Source organism: Cheilinus undulatus, linkage group 21 (assembly GCF_018320785.1).
Source record: "Cheilinus undulatus linkage group 21, ASM1832078v1, whole genome shotgun sequence".
NCBI classification, from domain to species: Eukaryota; Metazoa; Chordata; class Actinopteri; order Labriformes; family Labridae; genus Cheilinus; species Cheilinus undulatus.
In genome coordinates this window covers 524,955-543,920 of record NC_054885.1, presented here as the reverse complement: position 1 = coordinate 543,920, position 18,966 = coordinate 524,955, and the positions used below count along the sequence as shown (strand labels likewise).

Here is an 18,966-nt window from a genome sequence, read left to right as displayed (position 1 = left end):
CAGTGAATACTTTCTAACCTTTACAGTAAACACTTTCTAACCTTTACAGTAAACACTTTCTAACCTTTACAGTAAATACTTTCTAACCTTTACAGTTAACACTTTCTAACCTTTACAGTAAACACTTTCTAACCTTTACAGTAAATACTTTCTAACCTTTACAGTAAACACTTTCTAACCCTTACAGTAAATACTTTCTAACCTTTACAGTAAACACTTTCTAACCTTTACAGTGAATACTTTCTAACCTTTACAGTAAACACTTTCTAACCTTTACAGTGAATACTTTCTAACCTTTACAGTAAATACTTTCTAACCTTTACAGTTAACACTTTCTAACCTTTACAGTGAATACTTTCTAACCTTTACAGTAAACACTTTCTGACCTTTACAGTTAACACTTTCTAACCTTTACAGTAAACACTTTCTAACCTTTACAGTAAACACTTTCTAACCTTTACAGTAAATACTTTCTAACCTTTACAGTAAACACTTTCTAACCTTTACAGTAAATACTTTCTAACCTTTACAGTGAATACTTTCTAACCTTTACAGTGAATACTTTCTAACCTTTACAGTGAATACTTTCTAACCTTTACAGTGAATACTTTCTAACCTTTACAGTTAACACTTTCTAACCTTTACAGTGAATACTTTCTAACCTTTACAGTGAATACTTTCTAACCTTTACAGTAAATACTTTCTAACCTTTACAGTAAATACTTTCTAACCTTTACAGTAAACACTTTCTAACCTTTACAGTAAACACTTTCTAACCTTTACAGTAAATACTTTCTAACCTTTACAGTAAACACTTTCTAACCTTTACAGTAAACACTTTCTAACCTTTACAGTAAATACTTTCTAACCTTTACAGTAAATACTTTCTAACCTTTACAGTAAACACTTTCTAACCTTTACAGTAAACACTTTCTAACCTTTACAGTGAATACTTTCTAACCTTTACAGTAAACACTTTCTAACCTTTACAGTGAATACTTTCTAACCTTTACAGTGAATACTTTCTAACCTTCCTTTGCAGTAAATACTTTCTAACCTTTACAGTAAACACTTTCTAACCTTTACAGTGAATACTTTCTAACCTTTACAGTGAATACTTTCTAACCTTTACAGTGAAAACTTTCTAACCTTTACAGTGAATACTTTCTAACCTTTACAGTGAATACTTTCTAACCTTTACAGTAAACACTTTCTAACCTTTACAGTGAATACTTTCTAACCTTTACAGTAAATACTTTCTAACCTTTACAGTGAAAACTTTCTAACCTTTACAGTGAATACTTTCTAACCTTTACAGTAAACACTTTCTAACCTTTACAGTAAACACTTTCTAACCTTTACAGTAAATACTTTCTAACCTTTACAGTAAACACTTTCTAACCTTTACAGTAAACACTTTCTAACCTTTACAGTGAATACTTTCTAACCTTTACAGTAAACACTTTCTAACCCTTACAGTAAATACTTTCTAACCTTTACAGTAAACACTTTCTAACCTTTACAGTGAATACTTTCTAACCTTTACAGTAAACACTTTCTAACCTTTACAGTGAATACTTTCTAACCTTTACAGTAAATACTTTCTAACCTTTACAGTTAACACTTTCTAACCTTTACAGTGAATACTTTCTAACCTTTACAGTAAATACTTTCTGACCTTTACAGTTAACACTTTCTAACCTTTACAGTAAACACTTTCTAACCTTTACAGTAAACACTTTCTAACCTTTACAGTAAATACTTTCTAACCTTTACAGTAAACACTTTCTAACCTTTACAGTAAATACTTTCTAACCTTTACAGTAAACACTTTCTAACCTTTACAGTAAATACTTTCTAACCTTTACAGTAAACACTTTCTAACCCTTACAGTAAATACTTTCTAACCTTTACAGTAAACACTTTCTAACCTTTACAGTGAATACTTTCTAACCTTTACAGTAAACACTTTCTAACCTTTACAGTGAATACTTTCTAACCTTTACAGTAAACACTTTCTAACCTTTACAGTTAACACTTTCTAACCTTTACAGTGAATACTTTCTAACCTTTACAGTAAATACTTTCTGACCTTTACAGTTAACACTTTCTAACCTTTACAGTAAACACTTTCTAACCTTTACAGTAAACACTTTCTAACCTTTACAGTAAATACTTTCTAACCTTTACAGTAAACACTTTCTAACCTTTACAGTAAATACTTTCTAACCTTTACAGAAAATACTTTCTAACCTTTACAGTAAATACTTTCTAACCTTTACAGTAAACACTTTCTAACCTTTACAGTAAATACTTTCTAACCTTTACAGTGAATACTTTCTAACCTTTACAGTGAATACTTTCTAACCTTTACAGTGAATACTTTCTAACCTTTACAGTAAACACTTTCTAACCTTTACAGTGAATACTTTCTAACCTTTACAGTAAACACTTTCTAACCTTTACAGTGAATACTTTCTAACCTTTACAGTAAATACTTTCTAACCTTTACAGTTAACACTTTCTAACCTTTACAGTGAATACTTTCTAACCTTTACAGTAAATACTTTCTGACCTTTACAGTTAACACTTTCTAACCTTTACAGTAAACACTTTCTAACCTTTACAGTAAACACTTTCTAACCTTTACAGTAAATACTTTCTAACCTTTACAGTAAACACTTTCTAACCTTTACAGTAAATACTTTCTAACCTTTACAGAAAATACTTTCTAACCTTTACAGTAAATACTTTCTAACCTTTACAGTAAACACTTTCTAACCTTTACAGTAAATACTTTCTAACCTTTACAGTGAATACTTTCTAACCTTTACAGTGAATACTTTCTAACCTTTACAGTGAATACTTTCTAACCTTTACAGTGAATACTTTCTAACCTTTACAGTTAACACTTTCTAACCTTTACAGTGAATACTTTCTAACCTTTACAGTGAATACTTTCTAACCTTTACAGTAAATACTTTCTAACCTTTACAGTAAATACTTTCTAACCTTTACAGTAAACACTTTCTAACCTTTACAGTAAACACTTTCTAACCCTTACAGTAAATACTTTCTAACCTTTACAGTAAACACTTTCTAACCTTTACAGTAAACACTTTCTAACCTTTACAGTAAATACTTTCTAACCTTTACAGTAAACACTTTCTAACCTTTACAGTAAACACTTTCTAACCCTTACAGTAAACACTTTCTAACCTTTACAGTAAACACTTTCTAACCCTTACAGTAAATACTTTCTAACCTTTACAGTAAACACTTTCTAACCTTTACAGTAAACACTTTCTAACCTTTACAGTAAACACTTTCTAACCTTTACAGTAAACACTTTCTAACCTTTACAGTGAATACTTTCTAACCTTTACAGTAAACACTTTCTAACCTTTACAGTGAATACTTTCTAACCTTTACAGTGAATACTTTCTAACCTTCCTTTGCAGTAAATACTTTCTAACCTTTACAGTAAATACTTTCTAACCTTTACAGTAAATACTTTCTAACCTTTACAGTAAACACTTTCTAACCTTTACAGTGAATACTTTCTAACCTTTACAGTAAACACTTTCCAACCTTTACAGTGAATACTTTCTACCCTTCCTTTGCAGTAAATACTTTCTAACCTTTCTTTACAGTGAATACTTTCTAACCTTTTTTTACAGTAAATATTTTCTAACCCTTTTTTTACTGTAAATAATTTCTAACCTTTTTTACAGTAAATATTTTCTAACCTCCTTTTTTTACTGTAAATATTTTCTAACCTTTCTTTACAGTAAATATGTTCTAACCTTTTTTACAGTAAATATTTCTAACCTCCTTTTTTCACAGTAAATATTTTCTAACCTTTTTTTACTGAAAATATTTTCTAACCTTTTTTACAGTAAATATTTCTGACCTCCTTTTTTTACAGTAAATATTTTCTAACCTTTTTTTACTGAAAATATTTTCTAACCTTTTTTACAGTAAATATTTTCTGACCTTTCTTTACAGTAAATATTTTCTGACCTTTCTTTACAGTAAATATTTTCTAACCTTTCTTTACAGTTAATATTTTCTAACCTCCTTTTTTTACAGTAAATATTTTTTAACCTCCCTTTTTTACTGTAAATACTTTCTAACCTTTTTTACTGTAAATATTTTCTAACCTTTTTTACAGTAAATATTTTCTAACCTTTCTTTTCAGTAAATATTTTCTAACCTTTCTTTACAGTAAATATTTTCTAACATTTTTTTACAGTAAATATTTTCTAACCTTTTTTACAGTAAATATTTTCTAACCTTTCTTTACAGTAAATATTTTCTGACCTTTCTTTACAGTTAATATTTTCTAACCTTTCTTTACAGTAAATATTTTCTAACCTTTCTTTACAGTAAATATTTTCTAACCTTTCTTTACAGTTAACACTTTCTAACCTTTACAGTGAATACTTTCTAACCTTTACAGTGAATACTTTCTAACCTTTACAGTAAATACTTTCTAACCTTTACAGTAAATACTTTCTAACCTTTACAGTAAACACTTTCTAACCTTTACAGTAAACACTTTCTAACCCTTACAGTAAATACTTTCTAACCTTTACAGTAAACACTTTCTAACCTTTACAGTAAACACTTTCTAACCTTTACAGTAAATACTTTCTAACCTTTACAGTAAACACTTTCTAACCTTTACAGTAAACACTTTCTAACCTTTACAGTGAATACTTTCTAACCTTTACAGTGAATACTTTCTAACCTTCCTTTGCAGTAAATACTTTCTAACCTTTACAGTAAATACTTTCTAACCTTTACAGTAAATACTTTCTAACCTTTACAGTAAACACTTTCTAACCTTTACAGTGAATACTTTCTAACCTTTACAGTAAACACTTTCCAACCTTTACAGTGAATACTTTCTACCCTTCCTTTGCAGTAAATACTTTCTAACCTTTCTTTACAGTGAATACTTTCTAACCTTTTTTTACAGTAAATATTTTCTAACCCTTTTTTTACTGTAAATAATTTCTAACCTTTTTTACAGTAAATATTTTCTAACCTCCTTTTTTTACTGTAAATATTTTCTAACCTTTCTTTACAGTAAATATGTTCTAACCTTTTTTACAGTAAATATTTCTAACCTCCTTTTTTCACAGTAAATATTTTCTAACCTTTTTTTACTGAAAATATTTTCTAACCTTTTTTACAGTAAATATTTCTGACCTCCTTTTTTTACAGTAAATATTTTCTAACCTTTTTTTACTGAAAATATTTTCTAACCTTTTTTACAGTAAATATTTTCTAACCTTTCTTTACAGTAAATATTTTCTGACCTTTCTTTACAGTAAATATTTTCTAACCTTTCTTTACAGTTAATATTTTCTAACCTCCTTTTTTTACAGTAAATATTTTTTAACCTCCCTTTTTTACTGTAAATACTTTCTAACCTTTTTTACTGTAAATATTTTCTAACCTTTTTTACAGTAAATATTTTCTAACCTTTCTTTTCAGTAAATATTTTCTAACCTTTCTTTACAGTAAATATTTTCTAACATTTTTTTACAGTAAATATTTTCTAACCTTTTTTACAGTAAATATTTTCTAATCTTTCTTTACAGTAAATATTTTCTAACCTTTCTTTACAGTAAATATTTTCTGACCTTTCTTTACAGTTAATATTTTCTAACCTTTCTTTACAGTAAATATTTTCTAACCTTTCTTTACAGTAAATATTTTCTAACCTTTCTTTACAGTAAATATTTTCTAACCTTTTTTAAGTAAATATTTTCTAACCTCCTTTTTTTACAGTAAATATTTTCTAACCTTTTTTTACAGTAAATATTTTCTAACCTTTTTTACAGTTAATATTTTCTAAACTCCTTTTTTAACAGTAAATATTTTCTAACATTTCTTTACAGTAAATATTTTCTAACCTCCTTTTTTAACAGTAAATATTTTCTAACATTTCTTTACAGTAAATATTTTCTAACCTTTTTTACAGTTAATATTTTCTAACCTCCTTTTTTTACAGTAAATATTTTTTAACCTCCTTTTTTTACAGTAAATATTTTCTAACCTTTTTTAAAGTAAATATTTTCTAACCTCCTTTTTTTACAGTAAATATTTTCTAACCTCCTTTTTTTACAGTAAATATTTTCTAACCTTTTTTACAGTTAATATTTTCTAACCTCCTTTTTTTACAGTAAATATTTTCTAACCTTTTTTTACAGTAAATATTTTCTAACCTTTTTTACAGTTAATATTTTCTAACCTCCTTTTTTTACAGTAAATATTTTCTAACCTTTTTTTACAGTAAATATTTTCTAACCTTTTTTACAGTTAATATTTTCTAACCTCCTTTTTTTACAGTAAATATTTTCTAACCTTTTTTACAGTTAATATTTTCTAACCTCCTTTTTTTACAGTAAATATTTTCTAACCTTTTTTACAGTTAATATTTTCTAACCTCCTTTTTTTACAGTAAATATTTTCTAACCTTTTTTACAGTTAATATTTTCTAACCTCCTTTTTTTACAGTAAATATTTTCTAACCTTTTTTACAGTTAATATTTTCTAACCTCCTTTTTTTACAGTAAATATTTTCTAACCTTTTTTTACAGTAAATATTTTCTAACCTTTTTTACAGTAAATATTTTCTAACCTCCTTTTTTAACAGTAAATATTTTCTAACATTTCTTTACAGTAAATATTTTCTAACCTTTCTTTACAGTTAATATTTTCTAACCTCCTTTTTTTACAGTAAATATTTTTTAACCTCCTTTTTTTACAGTAAATATTTTCTAACCTTTTTTAAAGTAAATATTTTCTAACCTCCTTTTTTTACAGTAAATATTTTCTAACCTTTTTTACAGTTAATATTTTCTAACCTCCTTTTTTTACAGTAAATATTTTCTAACCTTTTTTTACAGTAAATATTTTCTAACCTTTTTTACAGTTAATATTTTCTAACCTCCTTTTTTTACAGTAAATATTTTCTAACCTTTTTTACAGTTAATATTTTCTAACCTCCTTTCTTTACAGTAAATATTTTCTAACCTTTTTTACAGTAAATATTTTCTAACCTCCTTTTTTTACAGTTAATATTTTCTAACCTTTTTTTAACAGTAAATATTTTCTAACCTTTTTTTACAGTAAATATTTTCTAACCTTTTTTACAGTAAATATTTTCTAACCTCCTTTTTTTACAGTTAATATTTTCTAACCTCCTTTTTTTACAGTAAATATTTTCTAACCTTTTTTTAACAGTAAATATTTTCTAACCTTTTTTTAACAGTAAATATTTTCTAACATTTCCAGAGACGATAGAGAATCAGGGCGGTCGAGCCTTCCAGGTATTTCCAGGGTAGAACAGGAAGTACCAGAAGCGTTTTATTGGAGTTGGTGTAGAAGGTGAAAAACCAGCTGTAAATGTTTTTATAAAAAGTCATGACATCTAAAATAGATTCAACTAAGCTGGGCAATTAATCGCAAATGAGATCAAACCCCAACATGGCTGCTGCAATTTTCAAATCGCAACAGGTGCAATATTTCTTTAGCCTGAAATTTGTGTCAGAATACCAGTTTAAAAGTTTTTTGTGCAGCAAAGTCATTATGCCTTTATATATCATGCAATCATTTTAGGGGCATATTTTTAGAATAGTGTATTAAAAAATCCTATTTTCCTCATTTTGTCTGTTTTTCTTGTTAAATATAAGAGTTGTAATTAATATTTCTCCCTTTAATACAACAGTTCATATCCAATTTGCAAAATGAGTCAAAATCATCACAAGTAGATATTTTTCAAAATTGTCCAGCCCTGGTTTAATCTGACATTGTTTTGGTTAAAGTACAGAATTAATTATTGCTTGTTTTTGTTGTAAAATACATGAGATGAGGAACTTGATGAATAATTGCATATTAAATTGCAATATTGGGTAAAAAAATCGCAATTAGATTATTTTCCTAAATCGTTCAGCCCTAGATTCAACATCGGCCAAGACGTCAGTCTTCATCTAGACCTGAACCATGGTCCAGCATTCAGTCAGAGGATAGTTTCAGCGACCCTGCTGACATCTGGACATCCAGATACAGGCACAGCCTCTTTAACTACAGACTTTGGGGGTCTTGTAGTCAGACGTGTTTGTGGCCAGCGTGTTTTCCAGGAGATTTTGCATCATGTTTTAGACGTACTGTTCTTCCAGGTCAGGGTGTGCTGCTGCAGAATTATGGCCTCATTCCTGACTACATCTGCTCTGGTTGCTGGAAAGGGAGAATGTTTAAAGTGTCCCACTGTTTTCTGGTTAAATGCATCAACATCAGAGACGCTGCACACTTCGCTGATTTGGATAGTCAGGTGGAGAGCAAACGCAACAGAAACTCATTAAACCACTGGCATGCCCTTCAGAGTAGAGCTGGGCAATTCATCAAAAAATAATCAAAACCAACATTTAAAGCCTCTAACTGACATAGACCTGCCTTGGCAGTTATTTCAATTTTTTCCCCTTTTCTTGGAAAAATTGGACTTTTTATGACAAACATTTTCATTTCAGCTGATGTGTGTTTTGATTCCAAATGTTTCAACAAATAACCATGAATTGTTAATCTGTGCATGTTCCTTTCAGTTGTTTTAAGATTCTACAGATATTTACAGAACCGAGTCAGAGGTTAGGGGTGGAATAATCGTTCATTAATCGTAACCTAGGGAAAAAGTTAAATTAATCGTGATTTAGATTTTTGCTGTAATTGCCCAGCCCTACTTCAGAGTGGTCTGTTTTCTGGACCGGACTTTCCCATGAACAAAAATTAAAGAAATGTTTTGGTCTGATTGAAATATTCTTGTAGTAGTATTTGTATTGTCATTAAAAATGCAGGACATTTTTAGTCATTACCAGTGAGATCGATCCCTGTTATCTATAATGGCCACAAGGGGACAGGTCTGACAGCAGGACTGGCTGGACCCCTGAAAACCCCAGAGAATGGGCCCTCCCCAGTTGTGATTTAGCACCGGTATTAACTCATTTTCGACACTTTTAACCCTCTTTTTGCCTCTTTAACCCAATTTTTCCCAAGATTTTAACCCCATTTGAACCACGTTTCCTGCGCGTTTTATCCCCTTTGTGCCACTCTTATCCATTTTGCCACTTTTCTCCAGTTTTTGCCACTTTTTAACCCCTTTTCATTACTTTTTACACTGTTTTTTGTCATTTGTAACCAATTTTTTGCCCCGTTTTTCCCCTTTTACCAATTTTTGCCACATTTTAACTTCTTTTCACAACTTTTTCTGCCATTTTTTGTCCCTTTATGCCACGCCACAACCCATTTTCCCCACTTAATCAGGTCATTTTTGCAGCACTTCTGCCAACCTTAACCCTTTTTTGAATATCTACTAATTATGACAGTAAATGTCAGTAAAAACAGACCAACTGTTCAGTCATTCTAAAACTATTTCAATACTAATGGTTTGTGGGATTGACTTAACAGCTGCAGACATTTAAAGCCAAAGGATACTCTAAAACCACAACATCTCCTTTTCCTCCTCTTCTGAATTTAACGATCTTTCAGGGGCCGGACAAGAAGCTTTGGGGGGCCTGATATGGCCCCCGGGCCGCCAGTTGATGATCAGTGCTTTAGGTGAATCCCTCAGATGTGAACATCTTGCAGGGCTTGAAATTTGCACCAGTGATGAGATAAATGTGGCAGTTTTACTAATGATTGGTTACCAAAAACATTATTTTACATCCTGGTTACTTTTACAGGATTTGGACGCGTTCCTGTCTTTATCTTTTTAAGGTTTTCTGTCAGATCATATTTGAAACAGCTGATTTTTTTGGCATGCACTCATAGCACAAAAATCCTAACCACAGTTCTGTTGATGGATATTAAGATTAGAATAATTTGACACAATCACTCTTTACGAGCACGCTGTAGTGCTCTCTCTTTTCAAACCTTACCCGAGTATTTCCCATGGCTCCCTCTGCTCCTCACTTAAATTAAAGTGAGAGCACAACCGCTGCTGTAGAGGAGGGAACGCTCCATTTACATTCATAGGCAAAATGAGCACTTATAAAATCCCTATTATCTTGTTTTAGTGGGCAGATAAAGTTGCTTGGTTTAGGTTGGGTTGGGTTTAAGTAGAGTTAAATATAGAAAAGTATGGTGGAATTGATTATACTTCATACCATGTTGTGCACCTGTGCTTGTGCGACCATACCGTGCAGAAACCTCTTTTAACCGTGTCATGGCAGAGGAAGCAAACAGAGCACTAACTCTGGTTAAACTGAGCTTCAAACATGCTTGACAACGTCAGTGCACCCTGAGAAAGCAGCAGTATAAATCTGAATCCTCCTCTCCCTGTCCTTTCTCTTCATTTATTCATGTTTCTGTGTTTCAGGTTCATGAACAGACGAGCCTCTGCTAACTGCCGCTATCAGCCGACCTGCTACGAGCACGCCGCTAACTGCTACACTCATGCTGTAAGTGGTTTGGATTCATTTTTAATGCACACAACATGATCTCTGTTCTATAAATCTTTAATGTCGTGGTGGGTTTTGCTCCTGCAGCTCCTCATCATACCGGCCTTCGTGGGCATGGCGCTGCTTCATCGTCTGTCTGATAACGGCTGGGAGAGAATCACCGCCTGGGTGTACGGCATGGGCCTGTGTGCGCTCTTCCTCGTCTCCACCGTGTTTCACATCATCACCTGGAAGAAGAGCCACCTGAGGTGAGGACAGCAGGTCTAGTTTCTAAATTATCCAGCCTTTATTTGAGCAGGTCAGTCCCTTTGGGATCTGTCTTTTAAAGGAGGACCTGGCCATGGATAGCTGCAAAACGGGCACAATAAGTTAAACATGTCCATAACTGTCTACTAATTTATGGGAGAGTGGCAAAGAGAGACACTGTAGAAGAAAACTCAGATTCAATCTGGACTAGAGTTCACCAGAAGGACTGTGGGAGACTCCATGGTCAAGAGGAAGAAAGTTCTTTGGTCTGATGAGACCAGAATGGAGCTTTGAGACCATCAGACAAGACGCCAAACACTGACATCACCACAAACACACCATCCCCACTGTGGAGCACGCTGGTGGCAGCATCATGCTGTGGGGTTGCTTCTCAGCAGCACCGTGCTGTGGGGATGCTTCTCAGCAGCATCGTGCTGCGGGGATGCTTCTCAGCAGCATCGTGCTGCGGGGATGCTTCTCAGCAGCATCGTGCTGCGGGGATGCTTCTCAGCAGCATCGTGCTGCGGGGATGCTTCTCAGCAGCGCAGTGCTGCGGGGATGCTTCTCAGCAGCATCGTGCTGCGGGGATGCTTCTCAGCAGCCGGTCCTGGCAGGCTGACACGCCCTGGTACCAGCTGTCATGAATCATACACATTTAGAGTATATACAGGGATGACCTACCTGCACGTATCTTTCAGGAGGACACAGACAGACATGGTGGTCTCAGTCTGTGTTTCTGTTCATGACATTTCCAGCTAAAGCAGCTGAGCAGCCGTCACTAATCTGTGGTTCAAAACCTTGAACATCAGAAGTGTCCACAACAGGAAACAACTTAAAGATCTGTCACTGGTGATGAGGCTGTCTTTGTCTCTGCATGCTCTAGTTCCTCTCTGTGGCTGTGATAGTTTGGTTTTAGATTTCGTGAGAACCATTTCTGATTTCTGCATCATTCTGTGTTTAATTTAAAACATCATTTCTCTAAATAGAATAAGATCATGCATATTATTTGATAAGCTATTAAATCAGCAGGGCTTCTATAACTGGTGCAGATAATATAACATGTATTTACACAGGAAAAGATGCAGAAAATCTTTTTAGTGGGTCACATTAGAGACCTGGGCCTGGATCCAAGTACACTTGACCCCAAAGTCTGGTCCACTTGTTTAAGACGGCCTCAACAACCTGAACTCTTGAGCACAATGTTTGAATTTAGCAGCCTCTGTGGCTTTGTCATGTCTGCCTGACTTCCTGTTGAGTCGCTGGGTTTTCCCGGTGAAATTATGATATTAATCTTTTGTAAACACATGGCCATGAATAACCAGAGATGACCTCTGACCCCTCTGTTTGTGTCAGGTCCATGGAGCAGTGTTTCCACATGTGTGACCGAGTCGTCATCTACTTCTTCATCGCTGCCTCCTACACACCTTGGTGAGGCTCACACTGATGAACGAGCTTTCTGGTAGTGGCATTATTAATGAATTAAAGTGAAATATTTGTATTTTCCTGCTCAGGTTGAACCTGCGAGAGCTGGGTCCTCTAGCTGCACATATGCGATGGTTTGTTTGGCTCATGGCTGCTGCTGGAACCATTTATGTCTTCAACTACCATGAAAAGTGAGTTCATACGTGCTCCTTCTGTATTCACATTATGTAGACGAGTGGTTTTCAAACTTTGGTCGCCCAAGGCACACCCAAGGTAAGGCCAAAATCTCAAGGCATGCCATGTATTATTTATTATTATCAGTAGAAATTAGACTAATTTAACAGTCAAGGTGGCCCATAAGAGGGATAAAGGGGAGAGGTTTCTGGGTCACAGCCAACTGGGGGTGGCAAAAGTAGGCAAAAAGTGGCAAGACATAGTCAAAAATGGGTAACAATTGTACAAGGGGCCAAAAAAATGGGTTAAAAGTGGCAAAAATATGTTGAAAGTGGCAAAAATGGGTAACAAGTGGCCAAAAACAGTTTAACATTGTGAAAAAGGTGGTTATAAAGGGTTAAAAGGGATTAAAAATGGGCAGGAATGGGCAAAAAGAGGCCAAACAAAGGCAAAGTGAGTGAAAATTGGCAAGAAGGTGGCAAAAATGGGTTGAACGTGTCAGAAAGGTGACAAAATAAGTTACAAGTGGCAGAAAGTAGGCAAAAAAACGGCCAAAGTAGCAAAAATGGGTCAGAATTATTAAATAAAGTTGCAAAATTGCAAAAAAAAAAAGAAGCAAAAATGGTTTTCAAAAGTTTTCAAAATATGTCAAAATGGGTAGAAAAATTGGTTAACTTGGTAAAAAATAGCATGAATTAATAATTTCAACACCAGTTTCAGCTCAATAATAGCTTGCCAAATGAGGTGGCTGTTAGCCAGGATGCTAGCACCAATGCTACTGATCCAACACACACACTCATCAATAAATCAACTGGGGAGGGTCCATTCTCTGGGGTTTTTCAGGGGCCCAGCCAAATCCCCAAGGCACACCTAGACTTGTCTCAAGGCCCACCAGTGTGCCTCGCCACACCACAACCGCTGATGTAGACTGTCCTGAACAAAGTAGCAGCTAATCTTAGACATTTATGTTTAAACAAATGAAAAAACAGAGATATCTATAAGAGGAAGAAGCATTAGCTTTCTTTGCTTTGAGTCTGACCCTCAGATTCCACATACTCAGTCTGTGCATCATAAACACTGGAGCAAATCTCTCCTTTCTACTCAGTCTTTGCTTGTGATATTCAAAAGTCTAGTTTCAGCAGATCCTCCTGCAAAAACACGTCAGTCCATGCAGAGCAGAAAGACCAAACCAGGGAAGAGAGCGCATGGAGCATCCAAACACGAGGCCTGGACTCACAAGGCCTTTGGTTGGAGCAAAACTGAGCGGAGCACTGTGGACATGAGGGTGTGGATTTACAGGATGGGTTGAACATCTTTGTGGTATTTTCTGGGTCAGACATTGGGCATTAACTCTTTGTTTTTTAAAGTCATGCTGTTAGATGTGAATGCATCGCATGTTCAGTTCACTAAAGATGTCTGCAGTACTCTCGTTGCCCCCCCTTATGGTTGGGTTGGACATTTTATAGTTTGTTGAACCCAAATTATATTTTGTAAGTTTGATAGAAGATTAAACCAAAGAGACAAACACTTTAAACAGCTGGAAAGAGTCAGAGTTGGTATCTGGAGAGTCTGAATGATAATTTTGTGATGGTTACATGTGCTGAAGCACGTCTGGCTGCCACTCCTGCTTTCTTTGAAAATCAGTGGAACAAGTTGTCCTGTTTTTATGTCTGATTTCACCATCAGTAGTCCACTCATCATTGTGCAGTAGAGTTGGTGTCCAAGCATGTAAAAATGCTGCTGCTGTCACAGATACACTGGCACGAGGCTGGAGGCAGACGGTCGGTGTGTGTGTTGGGGGGGTGTCTTAAATGAGTTCTCTGATATCAGCTGCACCGTAGTGCAGTGCTGATGAATCCTAACAGCATGCATGTACCTGTGATTGTTCACCTAACAGCTCTGGTTTTATTATTTACATTCACAGGGCTCCTCAGCCAGGTCAGGACCTTAAATGACTTCAAGACCCAAATAAGAGAAAAATCCAACTGTTTGGTTAAAATTGCATATAAAAATACTCTGTATTTATCTGAGAATGATTCCCTTATAATAAAATAAATCACAGTTTATGTTGCAGAAATAAAAAAATATCACAAGATCAATGTTTCCAACATGATTGAGCCCTGATATTAAAAAAAAGTGAGGTATCACAGGAACAATCCACCTAAACCATCCTAAAGTGCTGTAAAAATCCTTTGTCTGCTCTGTTTGATGCCTTTCAGCTCCTAAATCCTTCTTTATTGTGGTCATTGTCTTTTTGTCACGTCTACCTCTGAGTTAACCCGTTGTGTTTCTGTCTTCTCAGGTATAAATTAGTGGAGCTGGCCTTCTACCTGACCATGGGTTTCTTCCCTGCATCCGTGGTGACATCGATGGTAAATATTAATATTCAGACATGGCGGTGTTTGTTCTTCCTCTGTGGTATCTCTATCACCGCGTTCATGAGCTGTGACTTTACTGGATCAGCCTTTTAGGAAGTTTAGTAGATGTAGATTTAAAAAGTAGAAGGAAGTCATGAAAACACATGAGACTATTGAGGGCTGAACACCAGCCAATTAGGATGAAGGAAATCTCAGCCTGTATTCACCTCTGTGCTTTATCTGCATGTCCTGAACCATCATTGATCACTTCTCTTTGATTTTTCTCCATAAAAATCTAAACAGAGCTTAAAGACAAACCTTTCTGAGTTTGGTCTCTTCAAACATTCAGCACACAGTGACCTGTGGTATAAAAATAGTTAAACATTAATCTAATGTTGTATAAAGAGCAGATTTATCAAAGCTTTACAGTTACTGTCCTGATTAGAGTGGACTCTGAGTCTGTGCTGCCCTCTAGTGGCTCTCACTGGTCCTCCAGCCTCTCAGTAGTAAATGCAGGATTGCTGCTGTCCAGAGCGTCTTCAGGAGAATATTATATAAGATTTATTTAGTTAAACAAAGTGTCCTGTTAACTGTGAACCATAATAACTAGTGTACAGATTTCAGTATAGAACACCACATTAGTAACTGCATTTTCTCTCTTTTAGAAACTTTGCATGTCCCTAGCCTTTTTAATGCTCCTGTTATTTTAAATATATTTCTGCTATGTACTGTAGCACTGAGCTTGTGATTGCTGGTTTGATGGGTGGATTTTATTAAAACCAGCAGGACGGTTGACCTAAACGCCACGTCTGTTTGTCTTCCAGAGTAACACCGAGGGGCTCCATGAGCTGGCCTGGGGCGGGCTCATCTACTGCCTCGGTGTTTTCTTCTTCAAGAGTGACGGCGTCATCCCCTTCGCCCACGCCATCTGGCACGTGTTTGTGGCACTGGCTGCAGCAGTTCACTATTACGCCATCTGGAAATACCTCTACAAGGCCCCCAGTCTTGACACCCTCCTCCAGACATGACCGACGCCCTCCTACACTTATGACCGACGCCCTCCTCCATTCAAGACCGACACCCTCCTCCATTCATGACCGACGCCCTCCTCCATTCATGACCGACGCCCTCCTCCATTCATGACCGACGCCCTCCTCCATTCATGACCGACGACATCCTCCATTCATGATTGACCTCCTCCGTTCAAGACCGACACCCTCCTACACTCATGACCGACGCCCTCCACCATTCATGACCGACGCCCTCCTCCATTCATGACCGGCGCCCTCCTCCATTCATGACCGACGACATCCTCCATTCATGACCGACGACATCCTCCATTCATGACCGACGACATCCTCCATTCATGATTGACCTCCTCCGTTCAAGACCGACACCCTCCTACACTCATGACCGACGCCCTCCTCCATTCATGACCGATGCCCTCCTCCATTCATGATTGACCTCCTACATTCAAGATCGACACCCTCCTACACTCATGACCGATGCCCTCCTCCATTCATGACCGATGCCCTCCTCCATTCATGCCCGACGCCCTCCTCCATTCATGAACGACGCCCTCCTCCATTCATGACCGACGACATCCTCCATTCATGAACGACGCCCTTCTCCATTCATGACCGATGACATCCTCCATTCGTGACCAACGACATCCTCCATTCATGAACGACGCCCTTCTCCATTCATGACCGATGACATCCTCCATTCGTGACCGACGACATCCTCCATTCATGATTGACCTCCTCCTCCATTCATGACCGACGCCCTCCTCCATTCATGACTGACGCCCTCCTCCATTCATGAAAGACACCCTCCTCCATTCATGACCGACGACATCCTCCATTCATGACCGACGCCCTCCTCCATTCATGACCGACGACATCCTCCATTCATGACCGACGCCCTCCTCCATTCATGACCGACGACATCCTCCATTCATGACCGACGCCCTCCTCCATTCATGACCGACGACATCCTCCATTCATGACCGACGACATCCTCCATTCATGACCGACGACATCCTCCATTCATGATTGACCTCCTCCATTCAAGACTGACACCCTCCTACACTCATGACCGACGCCCTCCTCCACTCATGAATGACGCCCTCCTCCACTCATGACAGACGCCCTTCTCCTTTCATAACTGACGCCCTCCTGCAGTCATGACCGACGCCCTCCTCCACTCATGGCCAATGCCCTCCTCCACTCCTAACTGACGCCCTCCTCCAGTCTTGACCAATGCCAGTCACCCCCCCCCGAAGCTGCAGCGACAGCCGTAAAGTTTACGACACAACGACAAGGAAATGTTTACTGTTTTCTACCGTGGAGGCGGGGCTGTTTGTGAAGCTGTTTTTTAAACGTCCAATCACAGCCAGGGAGGCCGTTTTTACTGCGGTGGTCCAGGAGATCCTGACACGTTTGATAGACTTTTTTACCATGTGAACCAAACACATTCCATGTCAGATTGTTCACAGGGTGGAGATTTAAGACAGGAATGATGGAGGCGCTGCAATGGATGCTGGGATATGATGAAGACGCGTCTGTGATATTTTTGATACAGATTTAACAGGTTTATTTAAAAACACAAGCCAAAGACCCCCAGACTTCTAATGAGAGCTTTCCCAGTGTTAGAGACTAAATCAGATCTTACTAAATTCTCAGTCCGGTCCCCGTTTGGTGGAGACTTTAGTTCTAAAAGTGATCCAGGTCAGCCCGGGCCTCAGTTTGAGTCTGATCCACTTGAAGGTGTCAGAAACAAACCAAACCACGAGGAAAAGACTTTATTTTTATTTCTGGTAGTTTAACGTTGTTGTTGTTTTTACAGTGATCCATTTTGAACCGATCTCATCCAAAAACAGTTCTCTGGTTTTTCTGGTTCTGTTTTTTTCTGAATGTTTGATTTCAGTCCTACAGGAGGAAGATCAGGGCCCGGCATGAGGAACACCATTAAAGTTAATATTTAAATCATTGTTCACTAGCGTCAACTACAGGCGATAAAACCATGGATTTAAGGAGCCCTGGGTCCTGAACCCTACAGTTACAGGACCCAGGTATAATCCTGGTTCTAAGCTGCTCCAGACCTCCATGTTTGACAGAAAATAAACGATTCTGTGGATCTTTAGTGCATTTAATGAAAATCTATAAAAATCTAAACTGAAAACATCCGAAACTAGATCTTAAAGTACATGACAAGGATGTGAGGGTTGCTTCTCTTCAAAAATTAAAGATATTCTGGGATTATTTAGACGAGATGCTAAGAGACAATCCAGCATTATTTATCTTTAAAATAAAAATAAAATCCAGGATTATTTCTCTGTAAATTGTAAAGATAATTTATGATTGTTTCTCTTTATATCTTAGCAATATTGCAGGGTAATTTCTCTTTAATGTTTAAATATATTCCAGGATTATTTCTCTTTGAATTTTAAAGATATTTTAGGATTATTTTCTTTGATAATGAAAGATATTCCAAGATTATTTGTCTTTATATTACAAAGATATTCCAGGATTATTTCTATTTAATTATTAAAGATATTTCAGGATTATTTCTCTTTAAATTTAAAAGATTATTTAGGATTATTTGTCTTTAATTATTAAAGATATTCCAAGATTATTTGTCTTATTATTACAAAGATATTCCAGGATTATTTTCTCTAATTTTAAAGATATTCAAGGATAATTTCTCTTCAAATTTTAAAGACATTCCAGGATTATTTCTCTTTAAATCTTGTAAATATTCCAGGATTATTTCTCTGTAAACCTCATAAATATTTCAGGAATATTTCTCTTTAAATTTAAAGATATTCCGGGTTTATTTCTCTTTAAACCTCATAAATATTTCAGGAATATTTCTCTTTAATTATTAAAGATATTCCCGGTTTATTTCTCTTTAATCCTCATAAATATTCCAGGATTATTTAATCTTAATTATCAAATATTCCAGGATTATTTAATCTTTAATTATTAAGAGATATTCAGGTTTATTTAATCTTTAATCATCAGAGATATTCCAGGAATTATTTCTCTTTAATTATTAAGAGATATTCCAGGATTATTTCTCTTTAATTATAAATATTTCAGGATTATTTAATCTTAAATTATCAGAGATATTCCAGGATTATTTCTCTTAATTATAAATATTTCAGGAATATTTCTCTTTAATTATTAAAGATATTCCCGGTTTATTTCTCTTTAATCCTCATAAATATTCCAGGATTATTTCTCTTTGATCCTCATAAATATTCCAGGATTATTTCTCTGTAAACCTCATAAATATTT

General features: G+C 35.6%; 1 protein-coding gene across 2 annotated transcripts in view; it reads left to right on the top strand.

Annotated features, from left to right (window-relative positions):
* The window catches only part of mmd (monocyte to macrophage differentiation-associated), a 20,150-nt gene extending 1,938 nt beyond the window's left edge, over positions 1 to 18,212 (top strand). For both annotated transcript variants that reach the window (XM_041778073.1, XM_041778074.1), the window contains exons 2-7: positions 10,385 to 10,466; positions 10,554 to 10,714; positions 12,066 to 12,140; positions 12,224 to 12,325; positions 14,611 to 14,680; positions 15,490 to 18,212. In XM_041778073.1, the coding sequence (XP_041634007.1) occupies positions 10,385 to 10,466; positions 10,554 to 10,714; positions 12,066 to 12,140; positions 12,224 to 12,325; positions 14,611 to 14,680; positions 15,490 to 15,693 (694 nt within the window). In that variant the 3' untranslated portion in view covers positions 15,694 to 18,212. The remainder of the gene's footprint in view (positions 1 to 10,384; positions 10,467 to 10,553; positions 10,715 to 12,065; positions 12,141 to 12,223; positions 12,326 to 14,610; positions 14,681 to 15,489) is intronic.
* Positions 18,213 to 18,966: the final 754 nt, after the last annotated feature.